Raw genomic sequence first — 26,305 nt, forward strand, 5'->3', positions numbered from 1 at the left:
TCCCACCGATCGCGGGGCGCGCGCGGCGTCGTCCGTCTCCCGGGCAACGGGCGGTGCGCCGCTCTCACGGGTCCGGCCGGGGGCCCTTCCGCCGAGGGGAACGGAAGATCCGGCGGCCGCGGGGCGCGGGGGGGACGGCGGCACGGGCGGACGGCGGCGCGGGCGGACCCCACGTGTAGGTGGCGGGGCCGGAGCCGGGCCGGGGGGTCTGAGGGTTCATGAGGGGTTTTGGGGGTTCCTGAGGGGCTGCGGGGTCCTGGCGCCGCCGAGAACGCCTCGGGTGCGTGTCCACGGTAGTCCCAGGACGGCGGAGGGGCGCGGCGGGGCCCTGCCCTCGGCCGGGCCTACGGGCGGGTTTATAGGTAAACGGGCGCTGTGAGGAGCTGTGTGTGAGCGGTTCGGTGTCTGCCCACAGGGCCTTCGCCAGCCGGTGATGCCCGGCGCTGGCCAGCGCTGCAGACTGCCCTGGAGCTGCGAAATTCAAGGGCTCGCGTTACGAACGTGACGCGAGTGTTGCTCGGTAAGTACTTTTTCTGTGTGCTGGATGTGGAAAACGTGCTGAATATCCTTCGTGCCTGCTCTGTGTAACTGTATTCTTCAGGAATTGCTGTGTGCTGGGACAGAGCTGAGCTTGGCATGGGCCGGTTTGAGCGCGGGCAGAACCCGTCAGAAGCTTCTAATTAGAGAATTGGATTTAGTGCTGATTAGTCTGATATTTCTCTGTTAATTTTAACTTGTTGCTGCTTCAGTGCTGAAAGCAGAGTTGAACAAAACAGTCTGACGGTGCTTAAGTTACTCAAAATCAAACTAATAGTTATTAAAGTGTGCATTTTGCTGTTCCAGGAAGGCACTTTCAGGCTGAGTCCAGCTGTGATGCACATCTGTTCCACAAAGAAGGTGTCAGTTTTTCATAGGCACTCTGCAAAACCAGCTGGTTTGAAAAGTGAGTGTTTTTATTTGATGTTCCTAAGATAAAATGGAGCATTTAATTTTTAAAGTTTTGGGTGAGTTTTGTGCTTTTTGTTGTTGGTTTTTCTTTGGGGGGGGAGAGGGCTTTGTACTGTTTAACGTGTGTCATGGTAAATAAATTACAACGCTCCAATAAAGCTCTTGTCTTTTATCTAAGAAAAAATGAAAGGAATGGCATGTACAGATGATTTTCAAGGCCAGGATTTCCTCAAGAAGAGGAAGAAGAAGAAGAGAAAACAAAAGGAGTGCAACGACCAACATGGGAATGATGGGAGTGGGGAAGACCCGGAGCTCGGCCGAGCTTCTCCTCTGCTGTTTGAAAATGGAGGAACACAGGGTGGGGAGGGCAGCCAGAAGAAGAAGAAAAAAGCCCAAAACAAGGGTGAGAAGCAGCAGGCTTCCATAGCTGATTACTGTGTGAGAATAGACCAGGAAATTACCAATGGAACTGGAATGGAGGCTTCCCAGAAGAAGAGAAGGAAGCAGGAATGCAGTGAGAGCATGGACGAGCAGAGCGATGTCAGCTGTGTGTTGGTGAACCAGCACAGCCCTGGGGGCTGCCAGGGCAGCACTCTGGATTATGTGTACATTAAAAAAAACCCCAAGAAGAAAAAGAAAAAAGCAAAGCTGCCTGAAGCAGGTGAGGAGCGTGAGGGGCCTCCCTCCCAAAGACCCAGCGAAAGCAGCAGAGAGAAACCCAGGAAGAAGAAGAAAAAAAGGAGAGGCAGCAGTGCCCAGGGTGGGCAGGAGGACACAGATGGAGCTGCTGACCAGGCAGGGCAAAACAGGCCAGTGGGGGACAAAGGGTGGCCTTTACCTGCCCAGAAGGGGCAGAGGCACAAGGATGGTGACTCTGATGCTGCTTCTGCCACGAGTGAGCCCTCAGTACCTGCTGATTTTTCCACACCCAGTAAAGCACCTGATCGAGCTCAGAAAACTCCAGGACGTGCTAAAAAGGCAATTAAAAGCAGTGCTTGTGTCATGGAAGAAAGTTCTTCAGAGTCAGATGAGATGTAAGTTTAGGAGTTCTTTTTTGGTTTTTTTTTTTAATGTTATTTGGGTCTACAGATTTTTCTTCATTCTGTTTTGTATGTATTTTATAGAAAAACTTTTAACTTACACAGAATATTGAGATGTTAGAGACCTACTTTTAAAGCTTCTTTATCTTATGGAAATACAATAACAATTTATAAGAATGCACTACTGTAGCCTTCAGTGTGGGCTCTTTCCTCCTTTCTTAAAACCTGTAGATATAGAAATAATTTAAGTTCAAGCAATTCATATTTAGTAAAAAAAAAAGAGGGGAGGAGGAAAGAAGGGAGTTTGTGTGTTAAATTTGGTGTTTATAGTGAACATGTGCATTTTAACTAAGCAACTAGTAAGGTCACCTAAAGAATTTAATGTTTTGTGCAGACAAATGTTCTTGTAAGTAGCTCTTGATGCTTTTACAGTGTCAAGAACCCACAATAAGTGCACTAATAAGGGATAGATGGAAAAAAAATCTGTGTGCCAGTGGTACCAAGAGACACTATTTCTTCAGTATGTCCAAGGGTGAGAGCTTTGTGGATTTTCTAAACCTCAGAAAGCTCTTTGACTATTGTAAGTATAGAAATTTGATAATAAATTATATGTGTGTTAAAAGGTTGGAAATACAAGGGGGTGGATGTGTGAAGTGTTCCTTTAATGAATGGGCACGTTCATTCTTTTAGTGGTAGAGATGCTAAGAAAAATCTCTGGTTTGGAGTTCATTTGGTTTGGAGTGGTGTATTTATGTCTGGTTTTGTTTTTAAATATCAGGACCCCAGAACCCTCAGCATCAAATAACAAGAAGAACCAGAACAGTTCCTTTGCTGAGATGGCAGCCTCTGATGAGGTGAGTCTGGATGATGATGAATACCTGGACTCTTTCACGTCTTCAGTCGTGGATTTGGATACTGCCAGAGAAGAATTGAAAGAGTTTATTCCTCATGTGAAGAATATCTCAGACACTTCCATCAGGAAGATGGCTGGAAGAGACCTGGCAAGGTTTAAACAGTTTAAAAAACAAGGTGAGCTCCCTAAAATGCTGTTGCAGTGAGGAAGGACTGTGCTTGTGTTTTGACAGAGGGAAAATAGTTATTTGTATCATGCCTGTTGCATCCATGGAGTGGTTCACTTCATTCCAACTGACATATTTTCTGTTTCTGTGTTTTGTAGCATCTACTTTCTAATTGTTAAATTACAGTCCAAACTGTGTATGTAAATTACTGGTTTGTCTCTTGCAAATTTCTTTTTTCCCCTTTGGATTTGTTGATCTCTTTTCAAACCTGAGCTAAAACCTGAAACATATAAAAGATGATACTTGAGGTTTGACTTGTTTGTTTGGTTTTTTTTTACCCTTGTTTATTGTAGGCATGGCTGTCAAGTTTGGCAGATTTACCCAGAAGGAAAACAATCAAATCCGGAAGAATGTTGAGGAGTTCTTATCCATCAGTGGGATAGACAGTGCTGAGAAACTCCTGTTCACTTCCAGGTATCCAGAAGATAAAGAAACAATCAATCGCCTCAAGGCAAAGCATCAGTTCTGTGAGAAAATTTGTAAGTATTTTAGTTCCTTCTCAAACAGCTGAATGTTCCATTCCACAGCCTGGTGATACCATGATATATTTTTTTAAACTAATTTTTATTGAAAAGCACTGATATTGCTGAATTTGGTCAAAAAAGGAGCATGCTGGTGAGATGATGTTGTTGATAAGAAGAGAACATAATACTGTGAAGATTATCTGGTCTCAGGTAGGAAGAGTTTAGAGATGATAAAATATCAAGACCAGTAACACTTAAAGAGTTTCAAACTTTTATATTTGGGCTTTATGGCTTCAGGTGCATTATTTGCTGGGCAGTAATTAAGGTTATTAATGGCAGCTGTGATTGATTTAAGTCCTGTCTGAAATTGTCAACTGTTCTTAGAGCACGTAAATAGGTGGCAGGTGCAGGACTGAGTGAGGGCAGAAACTTGAGAAAGGATGACTTTAGCCAAGCAGTCAGTTTTCCAAGACTTGAGGAAAACAGAATTCTTATGGCTCTGATTCTGTTTGTAGGAGGAGCACCTCTTTTTTTTTTTTTTTTTTTTTCCCCTCTTTACTCATTTTATTGGGCTTTTCTTGGCTAGAAAACATTCAGACTTCACCTGGGAAACGTGTTCATTGTGTAACATCTCTGCTGGATCTGCTCAGGCCACTTTCTCAGGGGCTTCATTCTGTGAATTCATGCAGGCAAGGCAGAGTAAATGGCAACTTGTAATGGATTGGGATTTAAGGGTCAAAGAGGCTACAGATTTGTTCCTCTCTGATTGTTTCACACACACAGATCCCTCTGCACTGTCACATTTGCCCAACGTTGATTTCTGTTCCACTCTGGGAGTTTGCTCCTGGTCTGGGAAAACTTGGCAGGAAGTCACATCAGTGTTGTGTGACTTGCAGTCACCTCTCCTGGGCAATGTTCACCAAGGTTGTCATGTGTTCCCAGAAACTGGATCTTCCCTTCAGCAGAGATCTTCACTAGTTTTGCTGGCCTGCCTTTCCCAGCTGAAATACTCTGTGTGCAGAAGGACAGTGTCTCATCAGCCTCCTCACTGGTGGCTGTCTCATGTCTCTCTATGAACAGGAGTATTCAGTATGTCAGTTAAATTTTAATTACACCTGGATCAAATGCACAGCCAGTCCACAGAGTTTGTAGCTTGTGAGGAGCAGGTTTGTGCCTGAGAGTTCAGAAGTTCAGTGTCTGATACTCACCCACACGTGTGCAGGGGTACATTCTCTTGAGGGGAGAGAATCTGTTGTTGGCAGCACAGTCATGAAAATGTGTGGTGTTGGGTTTGGGTTTTGTTTTGCCATTTTTTTTTAATTGTTTTTTTAAAGTGGCCTCACCACTGCAAGAAATGTTTCTTAAAAATGATCCTTTACCTTCTAGCTGAGGGCATACCCCGACCCTGGAGGCTGATATATTACAGAGCAAGGAAGATGTTTGACCCAAATAATTATAAAGGAAGGTAAGGGAATAATTTAAGGGTTTCTGAATGCTCATGTTGGTTATTTTTGCATGAAAAATTTATATAAAAGAAGATCATTTTTCCCATTTGTGCCAGTTACTGTGTCTTAATGGACAGGTCATTTTTCTGACTAGTCCTTACTGATTCCTCTCTTCTAAAATGTGACTTGAAGTGGTAGTGATGAGTAACATGGATCACCTGTAGAGGTTACAGCTCTTTTAAAAGATTGAAATGGTTTGAATTTACAGCAGTGCCCATTTCCTCAACCAGGTACACTAAGGAAGAAAAAGAACAATTAAAGAAGTATCAGGCTATGCATGGCAATGACTGGAAGAAGATTTCTGAGCTGATGTCCCGTTCTAACCTCTCAGTTGCTATGAAATTCTCTGAAATCAAGTCAGGTATGTAATTTTAAGAAAAGCCATTAATTTTGTGTAATGCAATTTGAGAAGTTATATTAGAACTGTATGTTTTATGTACCCTACACATGAAGAAGTCCCTCAAGTGTGTGGGTTTTTTAAAAATTAATTAATTATTTTGCAGTGGTGGTCCTTTTCTTCAGACTACTGATTGCATTTTCATATGGAAGGGATAAGAATGGTCTCTGATAGAAAAGGGAAAAGAAGTGGAACAAGTACAACTCTTTATTAAACAGAACTGACATACAAATAGATGCTTTCACAGGGAGGGCAGAAGGAGTTTGGCAGGCAGGTTTTAAAAACTAGGGATCAGACTGTTCTTCAGTGATTAGGCTGAACTCTCAAGTCTGGTATGGAGAGGAGTTTCTAGGAGGTGTGTTAAGAAACTGGTCTGTAAATAATAACAATGCAAAGTGAAACACTTGCCTTTTTCCCTAATCCTATATGATAAATTATGCCTCAATCTGGTGTTTTTTTTCAATTTTAGCTATTAATTACGGTCCTTGGACAAAGGAAGAGATCCAGAAGTTAAAGCATGCAGTGAAGGAAGTGATAAGGAAAAAACTGGAAATGGAAGATGGAAGTTCTCCTTCCTCACTGGAACAGTCAAACAGGGATCTCTGGGTTGACCGTGAGAAACTGTGCCAGCAACTCCCATGGACTGAGATTGAAACCAAAGTGGGAAGTCGATACTGGAGACAATGTAAACAGAAATGGTAAGGGTTTGTGCTCACCTGAGATAATCAGATGTGTTCTGGGGAGTATTTCTTCTGTGTTTTGTGCTGTCATGATCATTTGGTAGGACATGTAATAGATTGTAGACCACAGAAGAGGTGTTGCAAATGTGTCTGAGACAAATAACTCTTTGCTAGCTGGGGTAAGTTTTCTTTTTGCTGTGATAGCAAAGCCTGGTTTCTGCCTCTCTGTGACAGCAGTAGCATCTTGATGCTTAGAATTTCTTGAAATGATAGAAACCTGTTTCTCTGTGTTTTCAAAGGAATTCAGTTTTAGTAAAGAAGATGTCCAAAGGGCAGACGTTACATAAATGGATCAAGGGAGTACAGAACAAGATCACTCTTATTAAAAGGTACAGTTCAGAGGCACTGGGATGTTGGTTCTGAGCTGGTTTATAAAAGCTTGCAGGGGGAGAACAGCCTGCTTGCAGCTCAATATGTGTTTTGCAACCATTCTTACTCTGGACTAAATGTCCTGTGCCTTCTGACTTGGGGGAGCTGGGGGCACTGAATTATGGCTTGAATTCTGCCTGCAAACTGTTCCTGTCTTACATTCACAGGCTGTATGAAATGAAAGTGGAGGATGCCAATGAAGTAAACTGGGAAGAACTTGGTGATGCCATTGGGTAAACCTTTTCCCCCTCTTTTTATGGATAGAAAGGGTGGTTGAAGCAGATGAATCAAAGTTCTTAGAGCTCTATTACCACAGCATATGTTCAGTTTGACAACATACAGTTGTATATCCTGGCATATCACTGAGCAGGAAACCATCCCTACAGGATCTGAAACTTGCTTTTAACCACATCAGGAAACTCTTGGCATTCCAAATATTGTGTTGTGTGTCTGTGCTTCCAAGTGTTAATCAACAAATGGGAAAAAGGGATGATTATAGGCTTGTGTAATACAATATAAAAAGTTGTCTTCCAAATAAAGGAGTGTTGCATATGAAGTTACCAGTCCTATAAATGCTGAACTTCCCCTTTTTCCACATACTTTGTTTCATTTACTGTGTGTGATGGCACGGTGCAGGTTCTTACCTTCAAGGGGAATTGCTGTCTTGAAAACCTGCTTTAATTAAAATTTGAATTCCATCCTTTCTACCTAAAGCTAAGCTATTTTTTGACTGGCATCACTCATGAATGGATAACTCAGTAACAACCAAGCTTTGTGACAGTTCCTTGCACCACTGATTCTTTGACCTCTTCTCTTTGCAGAGATGTCCCTACAACCTATCTTCAAGTACAGTTTTATAGGCTAAAAGTCTCCTTTGTCCCTTCTTGGCAAAAAAAGACTTTTTCTGGTCAGTATCCCAGCTGTTTGTATATACTCCTTAAGGTTTTTGCTTGAATCTAATAAAGAATGCTTCTTCTAGTTGAATTTTCTCCTATGTATCTTACCCCTAATTGGCTAAAATCTTGGGCTTTATACTTATTTTACTGAATTTTTTTTTTTATAACTTTCAATGTCATCTTTGTGCAGTGCATGTGAGCCTCTTTTTAACACCTTGGCTTTAAAAGTTTTATGATTGTGCATTTTAATTTATCTTTGCATGTTTGTATGTAGTGGTGTTCCTGCAGCCACAGTGATCAGAACAGTACAGACATTTTGTGCATTTAACACAATGTTATTTCTGTCTGTGAGGTCCTGTTCCCTAATAGATCCAATTAAAACTAATTTTTCTTTTTTCCCCTAGAAATTATAGATTTTCTGTATCAATACAAGCTCCCAGAATTAGAAGACAAGTTAAGAAGAAAGCAGTGGAAGCACCTTAGTTCTGGTGATTTATCAGCCAGCCAGGAGAAAAAGGCTTTCCGATTCAGTGACATTTTTGACTCCAGTGAAGAGAGTGATTAATGGACTGTCCTAAAAGCAACTCCTAATTTGCATTTTTAACTGCAGATGGATCTGGTTGAGAGTGGGTGCAGCTCAACAACTGCAGGTACACAGGCTGTGGAGTGATGGGAAAAGTCAAGATGGGCACGTCTGATTTTCTTTTTTCATATTGAAGACTGAGTTCAACAGAGCTTTTTTGCTACTTTTTATTACTTTCATTTAGCTCTGGTTTTAGAAACCTTCATTGCTTTTTAAATACAATTTTTTCACTGCTTTGTTTCCTGTGAAGTTGAAAACTACTCTTTTCCCTTTATGAATAAACTTGGTTTTCAGAACTTTATTTTTCTTTATTTAAAATTCATGAAATTGGAAAAAGGTTTTCAATTTGGTTTTAAATCTCTGTAATAACCAATCCTTAAGACATCTGTGTTGATGGAAACAGCACAACTTTCAACTTGTTTTTTTTAGAGGTATATCTTGTTCTTAAAAGCACCTAATTTTATTTTTGATGTAGACTTACACTTTTCTCAACCCTCCTAGATAAAAAGCATATTTGTCCATTTCTGTTCATAATTGTAATGTCATTTCATGCTAAAACCAAACCAGTGCATTTGAAATGTTTTTGTTAATATTTGGAATATAGACACAAAACAGACAGTGTAAATATATATATACATGTGCATACACATACTTTTATTGTGTCAAGGATAATTTCTACATTTTAATATGAAAATTGAGCAATAAGATGGGAGTTTTTACTCATGGCTTTGTATGATATTTTTATCTCTCTGCCCAGAGTGATTATTTGTAAATTGACTGTGAAAAAAAACCCCAAAAATATCTTACTGTGTAAAGTGTTTGTATGGCTTGTTTATATTTCCCATGCACTGTTTTAGAAAATAATGCAAGAAGACTCAGGGTCTGCTTTTTGAGGGTCATTTTGATAAATTCTTTAATAATTGTTACTGAAAATCCAGAACTTTCAATGGCTTGAAATAAAGGCCTTGTTGGAGGGTCTGGAATGTGACTTGTAGCAAAGGATTTTAAAGGAGAACTTGCCATATTTAACTGTGTCTGGCTTTAGTCTCTCTCAAGATAGTGGGATTTTTGTGGGACAGGCAGGACACCCCCTGTGATCAGCCACTGGTACAAGGGTAAGTTTTCCAGCCAAGACATGAAGTAGGGCAGAGGGGAAGAAAACACACACCAGTTCTTCTCTTGTTTTATGGGTTTGAAGGTGAAAAGCTGCAAAACTCGGACTTTTACATCTAAACAGTTTGTGTTTTTCAAGGATTTTTTTCCCCTGGAATATGGAAATCTCTGAATTGTCTGCAGGCTGGAGCACAAACAACTGTCTCGTTGTAGAGTTTATAGAGTAGATATCACAGAAATAAACTTCTACCTCCATAATGAGATTTATTTTATTCTTTGCTTTAAAGGAAAACTGTTGTGGATGAGTGGAATGCACCTCACTCAAAAAAGAGAAGCAGCAATATGTTTTACTGTGGTAAATTCAGTGGAATTCAGAGTTTAACAGTGGTTTATCAAGATTCAGTAAGTTTGATGGCAAAGTTCACCTTATTAATTACTGCATGGAAGAGACATACAAAGGAAAATTGAGTTAGAATCAAGGTAGAATGATTCACAAAGAGTCTGGAGACACGAAGGGTAAGACAGACCCTCCTGTTGAGTCATGAGGTTCAGAATGGACCCCTTTGAGGGGGTCTCAGAGAGGAGTCGGGGTGCAGCTGGATCCAGGCTTAGTCCCACACAGGGTTTATATATGTAAAATTTATAATTAATACTGAGTAGCCCCATGGATTAGTAATGTTTCTTTAGTACTAATTCTGTGGGTGTCACTCACTTAACCAAGGATCTCTCAGAGTAAGGGATCTCTCATCTTTGGGCAATGAAGGATCTCAGAAAAGGAATCCCTGCTCCAGGGAGTCACCCACCCACCCTGCAGTCGAGCTGCCGTTCAGTCTCATTAGGGTGAGATAGCTGTCAGTTAGTCAGTAGTATAGACAACACAGCTGTCTTTGTTCTAGCTCTGCTATCTCATTCTCTACTTTCATTATCTTGCATGTTTGGGCTTCAAAACCACCTTCCAAAATATTTTTCCGAGGCACTTTCACTCCCTTGGCCCTGAACCAGGAGCATTCCAGCTCACAGCGTCACTGCAGGGCATGAGGCCTGTTGCTGCATCACAGAAACTCCTAGAAGAAGGCTTCCTGATACTTGTTAAAAGCAGTTTTTCTGCAACATGTAAGTCAAGGCAGGTACTGTAAATTTGAAGCCATCACTGCACTGGCTGCTTTGCGAAAACACCTGAGAAAAGAGAGTGTCTGTCCCTGGGAGTGGAGTAAGGAAACTCCTTATCTGCATCTCCTTAGATAAAATGGGTGTAATCCATTTGCAAGTCTTTGCAGGAGGAGAGTAGTTGTTGATTGTTTCCCACGTGCTGAATAATGGCACGAGGAAGCAGCTTTTCCCTTTGCCATCCTCTTACCCAGGCCCATGGGAACACAGGCATAGGAAGGCAGTTGTTCCACGTGGATATTTAAATATTATTGCTAACAGCCAACTCTGCAGAGGTTTAAAAAAAACCCAAACAGACTTCACAGAAGGCTGAGGGAAATAACATTGACAAAGCTTTGTGTATCAGGCTGCATTATAAATAAGAGCATGACAGATCCTTCAAGTGTAGAAAGTGTTACAGAGCAATTTAAATTTAGTAGTAGAATAGCTAAGGCTTAGTAGGAGAGTAGGCCTAGAAAGCAACACTCCAAAGTAGTAAGTTAGCAACCTTGTTTGTGAGCATGGAGTGTGCTGAAGAAGTGGAAACAATAATCAAAGGATTTAGTCAAGCATGTATATAATGATTTGTTACCTTGGATGTGGTAAGGGTCTGTTAAACAGTTTCTAGGAGTAAGACAACTTAAGCAGATTTATGATTAGAGTAGATGATTATCAATTGTTATCAGTATGAAGTATGAGCTTGTTTGTAACTGAATGTAACTGTTTTGCTGTGGAAACTGCACGTAAACTTGTTTGTGTAAAAGTATAAAAGCTGAACTGAGAATGAGGGTCTTTGGAATCCTGACTTGGGACGCTAGTCCTCAGGTTCCCGGGCCCCGAATAAAGCACCGCATAAACCGGCACTCAGTTGGTTTGTGTCTTTGTTACGGGCAACACAAGGGTTGTGTTTGCAGCAGAGACACACTTCAAAGCTGAGGAGCGTTATGGTGGCAGCAGCTGGAGATCAAACAGGGACTTGCCTTTTTTTACCCCCTGCACCTGTAAGGTCTTAAACAAGGATCACACAATCATCACGGAATATGCTGAGTTGGGAGGGACCCACAAAGACCGTCGAGTCTGAAAGAGAGCTGTTAAATATTGTATACTGAAAAGCTGCTGAATCCTGTATATTCCCAATTAAGCCTGGATTTATTAGTATAGATAACTTTTCTTTAAAGTTTTAATTTTTAAGATTTTAATAAACTAACACTTAAATAGAAAATAGTTAATAAAGAACTAATGTAGAATTATTTTAAGCCAAAGTTATGTATACTTCTAATGTAATAAGAACCTTGCATTTCTGGTTAACTTGCTGAGAATTTTCTAACTTTTTGATAATGGATGTAGTTTTTGCAACTGGGAAAAAACCCATAACTTTTGCAAGTAAATAGGATGTATCTCTTCAAATGGACAAGTAACCAATCAGCATTTGACATTCAAGGTTGGGAAGTAATTCATCCAAGATAAAAAAGCTACATCATACAAAGGATTTTTATGGACTAGAAACCAAAGATTTATACAGTGAGGAGGTGTAGAAAGGCGGGATTTAACATGAATGTGGAAAGACCTTAGAAAATATAATGCTTTTGCTTTTGTAATTTCCTTGGAGGCATTTATGGAGGACTATCCCCAATGCTTCTCCAGCGCTGTCAATAAAAAGGAATGCTGCTCAACATTGATCAGCTCCGGTGTTGAGTGGGTTTCTTTAAATCCAAACAAGAATCACAGAATACGCTGAGTTGGAAGGGACCCACAAGGATCATCGAGTCCGAGTCCTGCACAGGACCATGCCCAAGGAGTTCAGGGAAGGAGGGTGACCCCTGTTTGCTGCCTCAGAGCCCCCCAGGCTGTGGGGTGGTGTCACCCCTGTGACCCGGAGGGTCAGAGGCGCTCCTGGAGCTCAGTGGCTTCATCCCCCAGCCCCAGGAGGAGCCAGGCCTGAGCGGGGCCCAGCCCTTTTCCTGCCGGCTGTGGGATGCGCACGAGGAGGCACGAGGGGGATCCGTGAGCGGCTTCCATTGCATCAGAAACCCCCGCGCCCCCAGGGGCATCACTGCAGGCAGCTGGAGCCGCCCGTGCATTTGGGGTGGGATTTTATTATTCCAGTACTTATTTAATTCTACCCTGGAGGGCTCCAGCGCCGCTCGCACCCTCCTTTCCCCTTTCCCGCCCCTCAGCGTCCCCTCCCCGGCCCCGCTGGCCCTTTAAGGCCCCTCCCGCGGGACGAGGCGAGCGCCCGCTTCCGACTGCGCCCGGAAACGTGGGGAGCGCCGCGGCCTCAGGGCGGCACCGCCGGGACGGGACCGGGGTGAGATGAGGGGGGGAGAGGAGCGGGAGCGGGACCGCCCGCCCGGTGCTGCCGTGCCGCCCGTACCCGCGCTGCTGCCCCGGCGCGCCCTCGGCCCGGGTCCCTCACGCCGCCTCAGCGCCGCGCCGGGCCCGCTTGGCGGGAAGGGGTTGGCGGGCCCCGGGAGCAGTGGTGGGGGGCGCACGGGGCGCTGCGGGGCTCGGAGGCGGGGTTGGGGTTGGGGTTGGGGTTGGGGTTGCTCCAACCGCGAAACCGAAAGTGCTGTCGGGGCTCGGGCGGTCGGTGCGCGGGGGCCGGGGCTCCTCGGCCGGTGCAGGGAGTCGGTAGCGGCGTTACGGGGGAAGGTGCCGCTCGCAGCGCGGGTTCGTGCGTGCCTGTTAAAGCAGTTTCCTTGCTTAACGTGCACAGATAAATATTTACACCTTTTCTCGGCAAAGCGAGTGTTGTCTTAGCCGCCCTGGAAGGACAGAAGGGATTCATTTGCAGGTCGTTCTTACCGCTTCATGGAACGCATTCAGTAGAACCCGTGTTGTTCTAAACGCCAAAGCGGTTCTGATTTGTGGTGATTTGCTGCCTGCAAGGAGGTTGGAGCAAGGTGGGATCGGCCTGTTCTCCCCCGCAGTGAGTGGTAGGGGAGGACACAGCTGTGCCAGAGGGTGTTCGGGTTGGATATCAGGAAGAATTTGTTCACAGAAAGTGTTTCTGAACGTTGGAAGGGGCTGCCCAGGGAGGCGGTGGAGTCACCATCCTTGGAGCTGTTCAAGAACCAGCCGGAGGTGGTACTGGGTGCTCTAGTCTGATTGATAAGGTAGTGATTGCCAGAGATCTCAGAGGTCTTTTCTAATTGATTCTGTGATTCAGTGGTTTGATTTCTGTTTTGCTGCTTGTAGATCCTTGAAATACCACTGAGACTTGGTCACCGGGGGATGGATTGCTGAGGACACTGCTCTGCTGTGCTGCACTCAGGGCATGGATGGCTGAAGGGCTCAGCCACCTTTCCTGCCTGCAGGGCAGTGCTGTTCTCCTTCCCACCATGTGACTGGCACACCTGCACGACAAAGAGCTTCCCTTTCCAAAGGTAAAGGCCATGGAGGTAATTGTTGGGATTTTCCCAGGGTATATGTATGTTTGAGGACTATGGTTTGGCTTTATCCAGCTTTCTTTGTTATGCTTAATAAGAGAGGCAGTTACCATCTTCCTTTTTATACACTTAGTTCAAGTGTTTGTGCTTTTTCAGCCTTCCAGTATCTGAAGGGGCCTACAGTGAAGCTGGAGAGGGACTGTCCATCAGGAACTGTAGTGATAGGACAAGGGGGGATGGGTTCACACTGACAGAGGGCAGGGTTAGATTAGATATGAGGAAGAAATTCTTCCCTCTCAGGGTGGTGAGGCCCTGGCACAGGTTGCCCAGAGAAGCTGTGGCTGCCCCATCCCTGGGAAGTGTCCAAGGCCAGGTTGGACAGGGCTTGGAGCAACCTGGGCTAGTGGAAGGTGTCTCTGCCCGTGGCAGAAGGTGAAATGAGGTGGTCTTTTAAGGTCCCTTCCAACCCAAACCATTCAGTGATTCCAGTGTTCTGCTGAATTTTTCAGACCAGCAGGGTCTGAGATGACTCTGCTGCTGCTTAGTGAAGAACTTCTGTTTTTAGAGGAAGCAATCTGTGGTGAGAATTCTGTCACACTTTGTAACTCTTACAGTAATGAAGACAGCAAAGTTCTGCCTAAATATCCTCTGCTTGTGACAACAGGGATTTGTTGACCTATAAATTTTAGCAGGAGATTAAGGAAAAAAGCTAATTAAATTCTGTACTGCTAGACCTAGATTCCACAGTCACCTGTAAAATAATATAAAGACCTTTAGCATTGTAGTTCTGGAAACTGTGTTATTTGTGGGTGAGGAGATTTTTTTTGTATGTACAATGAATTTTCACTCATTATTTCATGATTTGCAAATTTGACTTCTCTTTGGTGCTCTACACTTAGTGTTTGCTGTTCCCCAGGCATTTCTCTGTGATGTTCCTTTAATGCTTTAATCTGTTTAACTGCTTGCACCTGTTATATATATGGAAGAACACCTGCATCTACTCTGCTAACCAGCCACAGAAATCCTGAAGCTCATCACACCTTGAAAATTAGGTGCTGTTGTGGCTGCAAGGAAACATTTTGCCCCTTCCAGTCCTTGGACTTTGTTAATTCCTCTTTTTTCCCCCTCCCAGAATGAGCACATGCCGATGGTGCACCCTGAGTGGTCCTGACACCACCGAGTTCCTGAAGCACTATGCCACTGAACAGCTGTCCCAGGAGGAGTTTGAGGGGTCCAATGATGATCTCTCTTACTGCCTGGAGTGTGTGGTTGAATACCACAAGGCAAGGGAAGAATGTCCAAGGTTGCATAAGGTAATTAAGGGATTAATTAAGAGGCTTCTGCGTTCCAGCCTCAGTGTAGGGGGAGTTTTATGCCGGGGTTGTGTTTTATTGGTTTTTGGGAATAGGGTGTGTTGGTTTTTAACTGCTCTTTTTACATGGAGCTGTAAACAGCTGATTGTTAAGTGAAGACCCTCTTGTTTTGCATATATTCAAATCAGCAAGAACTAAAACAGTAGTGGGAAATTGCTGACTATACAGTATGGCTTGGACTTTATTCATGCTGTGGTGCTTTGTCATGTGAAACAAAGAACATCTGCCAGACTAACATGTCTGCAATGTTTATTTTCCTTTCCTTTTTTTGTTTGCTTTCACTTCTCACTTGTAGTTTTCTACTGTGCTTGAGTTTCAGAGGCCAGACCTTGCAAGTCTGTGAGACCCTGCAATTAAAAACAATCAGAAAAGTTTGAAACCTCTTAATTTTTTTATTAGAAGTATTTTGTAATTCTCCCTCACTAGTATCCAGTTTTATAGTTTTGGAAAGCTTGTTTTTCCCTTTTGTGTCTGTGTATGTGAAGTGCATATTTGTAGCTAACTGATCATAATACAGGTGTCCAAAACATTGTTCTTTAGATTAGTCAGCAAGATTTCTCTGGAGTGCAGTCCCATCTGACTGGAAATAAGTGGAGTATCTGAACTACAGAAAGTTCCTTTCTGTGTCCATTAACTGCAGGGAATAAACTTGGTTTCTAATTGAGGTTTGGAGCAGTTACTTGAGATGAATAATGTTAAGTGAGCAAATCCCTACAAATATCCAGCAAGTCAGTTGGTCTGTTTGCATTATTTATGTTCTTTTCCTTCTATTAATTGCAAAATCCATGAGAAGGCAATGTGATAAAATTGCTTTTCCCATCTTCCTAAATGTGATATTTTTCTGTACTATGTCCTTATGTATATTCTGTATACTGTGTATGCATATTGGCCAGTGGCCTGAAATAATCATTGAAATACGAATATTTAGCAGAATTTTAAAATTGCTTCTGGTTTGAAGGCTACTCTTTTTAAAAATGATAACCAGAAGTGAGAGTTTTGTGGTTTGCACAGTTGAATTCCGTGCCAAAGCTTTAGTGTTTTGCGCTGCTCTTAGAAAGAAGCTTTTCAAAATGAAATCTTAAGTTTTGGAGGTTCAATTAAAGTGTCTGCACGTGTTAATAAATGTCCTGAATGACTTTCTTCACAAATGCACTTTGATTAGTTGTTTTTTCCCACTGAATAGGACCTGTGGGACTTGGAAACCGCCCGTCTTGTTGCCCACATGGAGAAATCCATGCAGGAAGAAACGGGGGAGGACGATGAGTTGTTTCTAGTGGATGAGAATGGAGAGACTCGACTGTCTGGTTATGTGGGCCCTGATTTTGAGAATAACCTGCGAGTGCCCCTTCTAGAAATACTGAAATATCCATATCTGCTGCTGCATGAGAGAGTCAGTAAGTATCTGATCATACACCTTTGGAGGGAATGGTATGGTTTCTAATGAAGAGGGTGCACATAACAAATAGTAGTTAAGCCAGAATATCAGCGTGTATGTATATATCTTCTCTGTTTATTTTGACACTAAATAGTTTATTTTTTTGTGAGCCTATAGATTAGTCCTTACTGTAGCTGTATCTTACCCTTTTAGGTGAGCTGTGTGTAGAAGTGCTCTGTAGGATGGAACTTGGCCACGATGCCTTTCAGGTCTTTGAAAAATACCCAGGAATTTATCTCTTTTTGGTGCACCCCAATGAGGTGGTGAGTTCCTTTTTCTCTTCTGCTGAATTCCAGTGAATCCTGATTTCATGCACCATGTTAATACTGAGTGCTGCTGTATAGTGAGCCTGGTTTTAAGATTATTTTGGAGAAAGAGTTATTTTTAATTATTCTCTTAGTAAAAATATACCTTTGTCCCATTTTTAGTAGTGATGATAATCTTACAGAATTGTGATTTTTATTTGTTCTTTTTTATTAATACATAACTTTTAATTTCAACCCTCAGATTCGCCGATGGGCCATCCTGACAGCAAGGAACTTAGGGAAGGTTGACAGGGATGATTACTATGACTTAGAGGAAGTGCTGACTTGTTTGTTCAAAGTTATTGAGCTGGGGCTTTTTGAGAATCCAGATATTTACAGCTCTTCAATGTATGAAAAGGGTAAACTCATCCTTCTGCCAGCTCATTTGTATGATACAAGCAACTACAAGAACTATTGGCTGGGTGAGTATTTGTGATCAGAAGTGAAGTTGTGGAATCTCTCACATTTATAAGCACTTCTTTCAGGTCAGAGCTCTACAATTTCACAGGTGCTTTGTCAAATGGAGAATTGAATGTTGCACACTTGCAGTAGTGAGGTTGTGTTTAATTAGTTTCATATTGCTGCTCATCTCTTGTTCTCAAGTGTTTCACTGTTAATGGCATTTGGAAAATTGATCCTGGATTTGGTGAAAATTTGAACAAATTCTTGCAAATATGCAGACAGGTTGTTTCCTTTTTCTTCTCTAGGGATTTGCATGTTGCTGTCAGTGCTGGAAGAACAAGCTATGGACTCTTTGTTACTGGGCCCAGACAAACAGAATGATTTCATGCAGTCCATACTTCACACTATGGAGAAAGAAGCAGCTGGTAACTAATTTTGATACTCAGATAAAGACAGTTCACAGCCTATTTTTCTTCTTTATCAAACAAGAAAGTTTGATAAGTTCTTAGTAGTGTAATGATGAGGTGATTTTAACTGAGGTTTATGTATCTTCTGGAAGGTGAACAATATTTGGGCACTACTGACAAGTGCTGAAAAATGACATTCAAAGTCTGAGGTGGAGGAAGGATGGCAGTGCTTTGCCTGAGGCTGGCTTAGAGATTTTGAGAGGACAAATCTGTAGTTTCTGTAATTATTTTCATTTAATGTACAGGCTCCACAGGCATCCAGAATGCACATTTCGTTGTGGCATGAAATTAGAATTTCGAATCCTAAGGTGAAGAAATACCTTTTGAATTGCTACAGCTTGCCTTAAAATTTGACTCTTCCATCTGTCTATTTGAGGGATCCCCTTTTGCAGCTGGAAATTTAGACTTATAATTTAGATTAGCAACCCTTGGGTAGTTCTTGTAGGTCACGTACCATGGCATAGTCTAGGAGTGGCACATGAGCCCAAGAGCAGAACTGCCTCTTAAATTACTAAATCTCTATAGAAAGTGTGTTTATTAAGGATACATTATCTTATATGGAGGAGGAGGAGGAATGCACTTGAAGGAAAACCAGTTGTATAAATGTGAAGTATAAATTGTCACAGCTGTGTAAGTTGTGCCACTTCTTAGCACAGCCCAGCAAAAATCAGTGTGAAAGAATCCCTTTCATAGAGTTGAGAAGTATTTGTATTATTTAATATTAGCAATGGGCATTCAGGTTCCTGTTGATATAAGGCTGCCTAAGGAGCAGTGTCTCTGTACAGGTGAGCTTGACCTTTTTCATCCTTTTTCCAGATTAAAAAGTATAGTTGCAACTTACCAGAATACTTCTTTTTATATTAATATTTAAGGAAAACCAGTGAAAACCAACTACTTTCATTTTCAGCTGAGTCTGAGAATGTCCAGGACTTGCATTTCAACTGTCCCCACTGTTGCTGTTGTATTTCAGATGATTCTGCTGACCCCTTCTGGCCTGCCCTGCATTGTTTCATGGTTATTTTGGATCAGCTGGGATCTAAAGTTTGGGGTCAGCTTATTGATCCTGTCCAAGCCTTTCAAACCATTATCAACAGTGAGAGCTACAAAAGTGAAATTAAAAATATCCGCAATAGCTTTATGAGGTCAGTGTTGTTAAGAGAATAAAACAGTTGTATGACTTTAATACCTGGTTAGAGGAGAACTTGATCTTGGGTTTCTTGTCAGTGCTGCTGTAACTTGTGTTGAGGGGGGTGGGAGGGAAATGGCAAATAAAAGATGTTTGCAACTTCGAACAGTGAAAAGTTGAAGTAGGTCCCCTAAAATAGTGAGGTTCTTTCAATAAGTGCTCACTACTTTTTGGCAACTCTGATGCCTGTTACACTTGTTAGGATTTTTTTCTGTGTTTCTTTTTAGGACAAAATCTGAACCAGAGTCAGACTATGGTGATGACATGATTACTTGCAGTCAGATTGTGTATAATTACAACACAGAAAAGCCTCAAAAGGTATTAAACCATTATTTTATTTTCCCATTCTTTGAACTGTGGTCACTGTGTGACATTACCAGTTTAAAACCATCTGTAGAATACGGAAGGGGGGAGACAGTATTTGATATTTTTTCTTTATAACACTTCTAATAGAAAGAGAATATGTCACTGTTGTGTTAGATAGCAGCCACTCTGGTCACTTCTTGCTTAGCTGGTACTTTCAGGGTGTAGGAGGAAAGAAGAGTTAGGCAGAGATGGCATTAAAGCCCTAAAATTCATGTCAAGGCTGAAATATTGTTACCTCAATGAAAATGCTGAACTCAATTCAAAAAAAAAAAAAAGGAGCTGATCATGATGTTGTATTTTACTTTTTGTTTCTGAGTATTCTGAACTAATATATTGATTGTTGGAGTAATGAGATGGTTTGCTGTACTTTCAAATGTTAGGCAGTGCTCCAAAATGGCACCATTTTTTCTTGTTACAAAGCAGATTAAACATTTGTGAATGTGCTTGTCTTGATGTTGATGTGTTGTATTTATGGAATGCCTCTTAAAGGCTTTAAATGTGTATTTGATTATCTGAGGTTAAGTTATGTCAGCATAGCAGTGTCTTTGGAGAGTTCACAATGGTTTTTAAAGGAACTACTACTTCACCCTGACTTCACAGATTACATTTTAGGAAAATAGTTCCTTATACATGTATTTGGTCTTTATTTTTTGCATTTTTTAAGTTTCAGTTTTGCTTTATGCTGGGATATAAGAGGTGTTAACATTTAGTGAACATACATTTAAAAGAAAGTAACTTATGGCTAGAAAAAAAGCTGCCCTGTTAAGCTGTGCAGATGTGCATGTCAGTGAGGGTGATGTGTGGTGGCTTTGTTTTCCAGGACTCTGGCTGGAAGGCTGCCATCTGTCCAGAGTACTGCCCCAAAATGTATGAAGATATGCAAACACTGGCTAGTGTGCTTCAGTCTGACCTGGGCAAAGCCATGCGTGTCCATCCCAGCACGTTCCTCTGGTTCATCCCTTTTGTTCAGTCCCTCATGGATCTCAAGGAGTTGGGTGTGGCCTACATAGTAGAGGTCATCCACTACCTGTGCTCGGAAATCAAAGATATTCTCATTGAAAGGCTCCAGCAGTGTGACAAAATCTCCGAGTTTTTCCTCCTCATCTTGGTGTGCATCGTTGAACTCCACAGAAATAAAAAATGCCTGCATTTGCTGTGGATCAGCTCCCAGGAGTGGGTGGAAGCAGTGGTGAGATGTGCTACTCTTCCAGCCAGGGTGTTTACGTGGCGCATGGACAAAGCCTCCGGGCCCTGTGGGAAAGGCTCTTCCTCAGGATCTTTCCAAGCCTCCAACTCTGTGCAACACGCCTGCGTGCAGCTCATACGGAGCCTTCTCAAGGAGGGCTACCAGATTGGGCAGCAGGCCCTCTGCAAGAGGTACCTGGACAAACTCAACCTCCTCCTGCGAGGAAATCTCTCCATGGGTTGGCAGCTGAACATCCAGGAGACCCAGGAGTTACAAACGTGCTTAAAGCAAGTTATAAGGAGTATAAAGGGCAGAGCGTTGAGTGCCTCTGTGGCTGGAGGGAGCCATTCAAACTCTACAGCTTTGCCAACTGTTTCTCTAAAGCCAGAGAAGAATGTGGGTGATAATGGATTCAGGACGAGTGCACATGAGAGAGGTGACCTTCATTCTCCATTTGTCATATCAAAGGAAAGTGGAGATTGTCAAGGGAACCTTTTCCCTAGAAGAAAAAATGCCTGGGAAGAGGAATCTAGAGATGCACCTAAAAGTTCAACATCTTGGACAACCACAGAAAGCACCTTGATGGATATTAAAAAGGAACCCGATGACTTGGCAGCTCAGGAATTTATCTCTTTGGCAGCAAAACTATGTAGGAAAGTTCAGGAAAATAGGAATGATGACTTTGTGACAGGGAAATGCAATATGGATAATCAGGGCTGTAAGTCAAATGCCCAGCATTCAGATTTCAGAAGAGGCAGAGAGCTTGAAGTCAGAAAGGAAGCAGGACCCTCAACAGCAGGGTATCTGTCTGCTCAAACTTATCTTGGTTCTTCATCTTCAAGGAATGGCAGAAGTGTGCAGGAGACAAGTGTAAACAGTGTGTTTCAATCCAGAGTGGTCCCCACTAAACAGGGATCAACAGAAACATCCCTAGATTGCTCTGACTGCCCTAAAAATGGACCTGGTATGCAAGAGAAGGAAAATAACAGTATTTTGCTTTTAGGGATTAATGACACCTCACTGAAAAAAGTATCAACAGAAGAAAAATCAGGTTTGTTGTTGAAGGCTGTGTCTAAGAATAACACGGACATGCCAACTTCAGACTGGGAACAGCCTAATTTAAATGACCTGGCTAAATATGACTGTAAACATCAATTTTCAAACGCCTTTTGTACAAATAAATTTTCAGCAAATGGCTGTTTTCCATCTAGGTCTGAAAACAAGAGGGATGTGTCCAACCCTGCTCCTCAGATCAGGCCACTGTCAGTGAAGCGTGAATCAAGTGACAGGTTGTTGGAGTTTTCAGAATATTTCAAGAGGGAAAACAGTTCAGAGTGGAAAAAAGAGGATGTTGTGACGATGGTTTCTGAAGATGATACTTTATCAGACTCCCAGGTTGATAGAGAACTCAGTAAATTATCTCTAGCTGCTTATGCCAAAAGTGTCAATTTTCCCTTGGAGTCAAGCCAGGAAAGCTCAGTGTACCATAATCTAAGTGACATTAGGAGGAAAGTGAAAGGTGCTGTAAGATCTTCCAGTGAAGGCCAAGGTACCAGGTCTCTCTGTGATGCAGATTGCCCTGGCAATCAAGTCATTATCATTTCAGACTCTTCTGATGAAGAAAAAGGTGTGGATGACAAGGAGGAAACAAAAACCAAGAATGAAAATGTGTGTCCTGCAAAGCTGCCTTCGACTTCCAACAGCGTTTCTGATAGTGATACCAGAATGGAATCAGAATCTCCAGGGCCTCCCTTGCCACTGGATGACTGTGATTCTCAGTGCTTTGAGTTTGAAACAGATACTGAGATGTTTTCAGCTTGGCAAGATACTCAAGCCTATGCTATAGAAGCAACTCAGGACTATAAACAAGATGATGTTTCAACAGCAGTTGAGAGTAGTTCGGATGACTTCCTGACCAGTAGCATAAATGAGTGGGGTTATGATCTGGATTACCTCAGTGATGATACCATGGAAGAAGCAGCAAGCTCGGTAGAAAAGCGGGTAGAAGATATTTCTCATGAAAAAGAAGCTGATGATAAAAAAAAGACAACTAATTTGATGTTGCAAGAGTCTGTTAGTAAGGAAGATGCAAAAGGGCAGCTGGAGAAACATGCAGACGAAGGTACTGCTGCTGAAGGCTTCACCCTGGGCTCACCATTGCCTGAACCCAGAGCATCCACATCTGCCATCTCATTGGCTTCAAAGCTGGCCTGGAAGAAAAACACCACAAGCCCCCCAAAGGCTGCAGCAAAATCTAAATTAGCAATGGCCGTTCAGAGGAGTCCCAAAAACCCCGCCGTTAAAACGGCCCAAACCAAAAAACTGCTTCAGAGCACCTCAGAACGTCCTCAGCCTGGCAGGTCGACGCCTGCTGTGGTCCCTCCAAGGAAGGTCCGGCAGCGTCCCGCTCCGACGTCGACGGCGGAGAAGCTGGGGCTGAAGAAGGGCCCCCGCAAAGCCTGCGAGCTGTCGCAGCCCTCCCGGGAGAGCGTCGCGCAGCTGCGCAGCCACGGCAAGGCCGCGGGGAGGGTGGGGGCCGCGCAGAAACTGAGGACCAAACTCATCGACGCTCGGAGTTTGTCTGTGAAACGCAATAAGAAGTTGCTGGCCTGCCAAGACCGGCAGTTCTTAAGGCAGATGAGGCCCAAGAGAAGCGCCAAGGTGAAAAGTCCCGCGGGAAGCTCCGAGAGCAGGAACAAAAAAGGTGCCGGGGCGCGCGTGAAATCCGCAGGACAAAAGCCTCAAAGTTTTGAACTGGCGTCTGTTGAAAGCCAAAGAGAGAAAAGAAGAGAGGAAACTGCTGGTCCCTCTGCCAGTGAGAGAAAATTTGAAAGCCTCTCTGTGGAAGAGGGGGCATGTGCCTCTAAAACGCCTGGTTCTTCAGACTGGAGCAGAAAATGGGAGGATAACAGTGTGATGGCTCCTGTCCCTATGGATTCAAGTCTCTCTTCCACTGCACTTGGAGATGATAAAGATGAATCTTCAGGAAAAAGTTGTGCTATGCTGCCTGAGAGTGAGATGAAAACCTCAGAACCAAATGGGTGTAAATCATATGAAAGCAATGAAGAAGATGATGATAATCTGTTTTTAACTCAGTTAGATCCCGTGGACATGGAATTATGTTCTCAGGAGGAAAGTTTTGAAGATACTGCTATAGCTAGTAAAACCCCAGAGGAAATGAATGTTGCTGAAAGCCTTCAGCAGAACGAGTCCCCAGCTATTCCAAAATGTCAATACAAAGACTGCATGGAAAAAGTGGAAAAACCAGGAGAGTCCTGCAGTAAACACGCAGCCACCAGCTCAGGAGCAGACCATGTGTTTGCCAAACCTTCTCTCCCGCCTCCCAAAGTAAGAAAGCCTACCACTACCAAGATTTTCAGCTCAGTAAGCTCTTCCCGGAATGCAGCCTTCAGCAAGGACCTGGAAGACGTTAAAAAGTTACCACCACCTTCCAAAAGCAAAGTGAACGCGGCGAAACCCGCCGTGGTCAGGCCACCCCTCCCAAAAGTGTACACACCAATAGGAAATCAACCGTGCAAGACTCCAGCCTCCAGCAACGTACCTCAACCCCAGATCTCTAATAATGTTCTCCAGTCACAAAACAGACAGTATGACAATGCTTTGAATATCTCCAGAGGGTCTGGACGAGGAGCATATTCCTCCTTTCTTGGCGCTCAGCAGCGTGATTACAGTGTTTTTGTTAATCAGGTCCTAAAGTGGACTTACGAAATGTTTGCAAACTTCAGCTGCTTTGGAACTCCGAATAATCTCCTGCAGTCTGTGGTAGCCTCTGTTCCTGTCCAATTTCAGGACTACAATGACTATTTTAATACCTTTTTCCCCTTGATGATGCTGAATGCCTTTGAAACAGTAAGTAGTTTCTGCCTTTCGGTTTGGTTGCATCAACCCTGGTGAATTTTACCAAGAGATTAAAACCTGGTTTACATTCTCTGTTTCACCATCTGAAAATGTTCAGATACAGATCAGAGTAGAGGAATGATTTGGGGAAAATAATCTAGACAGTTATGTTTAAGACTGGGGACTACCAGTGTTATTCACCACAGTGAACTGTTTTGTTTTTTTTTTTTTTCCCCTGGGTGCAAATCCACAATAACAGGTAAAATGAGAGACAAAGGAGGTGGTTCCTCTAGAGAATACAAAGCTCAAAGCAGAAATCTTTAAGAAACTGAGGTCTTTCACTGTCAGCATTTGTAAAAAGAGGATAAAACCCTACTGTTTTGATTTCTGTTAAGAATTTATGTGAGAGTGCTGGTTAATCCAAGAAGTATTTTCCCCAAACTTTAATGGTTTATAGTTTAATAACAACAAAACACAGTGTTCCTTCAGTTAATGTCTGAATGCTTTCAAATTCAGTCATTGCATTACTTCCTCCATTGAAATAAGGTAAAAAATTAAGTCAGTGCCAGAGTAATATTGATATTTTAAGGTGAAAATGCACTTGGGGGAACCCACATTTGTTTTAAAAAGCTTTAAGAAAGTACATTAAATGGGTGAGTGGGGAGGAAGCAATTTTGTTTGCCCTGTGTGTTTATATATAATGTGTATGCTTATGTAAAAAAAAGAACTGGGTAAGATTCTTCATGTATTTACTTGGCAGGCTGGTACTGTATTTGCCCTTTGAGTCATGATAAGCTTTTCTTCTGATACACTAAACCCTTCAAAGTATTTTTATTTACTTTTCAACATGTAGCTGGCACAAGAGTGGGTAGAAAATCAGAAAGCAAGAGAGAAGAGTTACTGCTTCACCTTGGAGAACTTCTCTGCTGACATGAACACAGCACATTTTACAGGTAAGTTGTTTTTTTTTTAAATAAAATCTTCTGATTTTCAAGTAGATGATGCCTTATAATGAACTGGCACTTATAGTATGAGGTTTTTTTATTTGCTGTAAATACAGAAAGGATCTTGACTCTGCTATTCTGCAGAATGCATGTAACAGAAATATGTATTTTGCAGGGAATTTGTCTCTCACTTGGAATTTTCTTTCAGCTTCTTTTGATAAAGTAGTCCTTGACTTGCTCTGATTTTATGCAGTGCTATGTTCAGGCTTAAGAATGCAAAATGAGATTAAAATTCTATATAATCCCTTGCTGTAGTCTTTAATAGCTTTAAAAGTTAACAGATGGGTATTACTGAAATCTCTGTGATGTGTTGATTGTAGCATTTCTGGAGTCAGAAAGGAATCGTAACCGTTTTCTTTTCAATGTTCGAATTTCACCGTGTATTTTGGGCAGCTCATTTTCGAGAAGGAGACTTGGCAAGGCAGCTTCATCCAAAGGAGGATGACTTAATCCTTTTGGTGGTCCAAATGGAAGAAGACACCTTTGGGGAAGAAAGTGGGATGGAGAACCACGTGGTGAATCACGTTGGGCTCGTGACACGATTTTCTCGTGCGTCCGGTTATACAGCGAGTGAGTACCTGTGGTGGGAATGAGAGGGGGATTCTTCTTGGTGCCATAAAATGCTTCTTCATAGCTGGCTGTTGGTATATCCTGCTTTCCTCAGAGGAAATGGGGTTGTTTTCCCACTCTAGCATGTCTGTTCCATGCTAGAAGCTTTGTAAAAAGTCGGGAACTGAAGCTGCAGACCTTCAGTGTTATTTTCCTAAGGACTTCCTTCAATACAAATGTTAATACTTCATGTAAGAACAGAAGCTAACGATGAGTAGGTGCTCTGCACACATCTTTAGGGAGGGCATTGCCATGAGAGATAAGTGCCATGAACTTCTGTGATGTCACTGACTGAACTTGTCACTGTCTTCTGGAACTGAAATTGTGAATTACCAGGATCACCAAGTATCCAGTACCTGCCTGATTAAAGCAGTGATCTGAGCAGTTTTACAGACCACTGATTTTTTTTGTTTGGTTTTTTTTTTTTTTTATGGAGATGGGGAAG

At 42.5% G+C, this 26,305-nt stretch overlaps 2 protein-coding genes across 4 annotated transcripts in view; both read left to right on the top strand.

Moving 5' to 3' along the window:
- The first annotated feature begins 105 nt into the window (after positions 1-105).
- TTF1 (transcription termination factor 1) lies at positions 106-11,143 on the top strand. Its single transcript, XM_064676843.1, has 13 exons — positions 106-175; positions 416-520; positions 844-943; positions 1,127-1,982; positions 2,767-3,017; positions 3,361-3,546; positions 4,918-4,996; positions 5,267-5,397; positions 5,903-6,131; positions 6,413-6,502; positions 6,710-6,775; positions 7,364-7,449; positions 7,843-11,143. The coding sequence occupies exons 3-13, from the start codon at positions 874-876 to the stop codon at positions 8,001-8,003; spliced, it is 2,205 nt and encodes a 734-aa protein (XP_064532913.1). The 5' UTR covers positions 106-175; positions 416-520; positions 844-873; the 3' UTR covers positions 8,004-11,143.
- Positions 11,144-12,492: 1,349 nt separating this feature from the next.
- The window catches only part of SETX (senataxin), a 28,167-nt gene continuing 14,354 nt past the window's right edge, over positions 12,493-26,305 (top strand). The window contains exons 1-12 of one of the 3 annotated variants that reach the window (XM_064676839.1): positions 12,493-12,588; positions 13,479-13,666; positions 14,802-14,982; positions 16,226-16,436; positions 16,631-16,740; positions 16,985-17,204; positions 17,490-17,609; positions 18,622-18,793; positions 19,065-19,155; positions 20,024-24,259; positions 25,101-25,200; positions 25,645-25,821. In XM_064676839.1, coding sequence (XP_064532909.1) covers positions 14,803-14,982; positions 16,226-16,436; positions 16,631-16,740; positions 16,985-17,204; positions 17,490-17,609; positions 18,622-18,793; positions 19,065-19,155; positions 20,024-24,259; positions 25,101-25,200; positions 25,645-25,821 — 5,617 coding nt within the window. In that variant the 5' untranslated portion in view covers positions 12,493-12,588; positions 13,479-13,666; position 14,802. Of the gene's footprint in view, positions 12,589-12,956; positions 13,075-13,098; positions 13,397-13,478; positions 13,667-14,801; positions 14,983-16,225; positions 16,437-16,630; positions 16,741-16,984; positions 17,205-17,489; positions 17,610-18,621; positions 18,794-19,064; positions 19,156-20,023; positions 24,260-25,100; positions 25,201-25,644; positions 25,822-26,305 lie in introns of those variants that run through there. The other 2 variants (XM_064676840.1, XM_064676842.1) reach the window with 2 other exon arrangements.

The sequence above is a fragment of the Pseudopipra pipra genome, chromosome 20 (assembly GCF_036250125.1).
Source record: "Pseudopipra pipra isolate bDixPip1 chromosome 20, bDixPip1.hap1, whole genome shotgun sequence".
NCBI classification, from domain to species: Eukaryota; Metazoa; Chordata; class Aves; order Passeriformes; family Pipridae; genus Pseudopipra; species Pseudopipra pipra.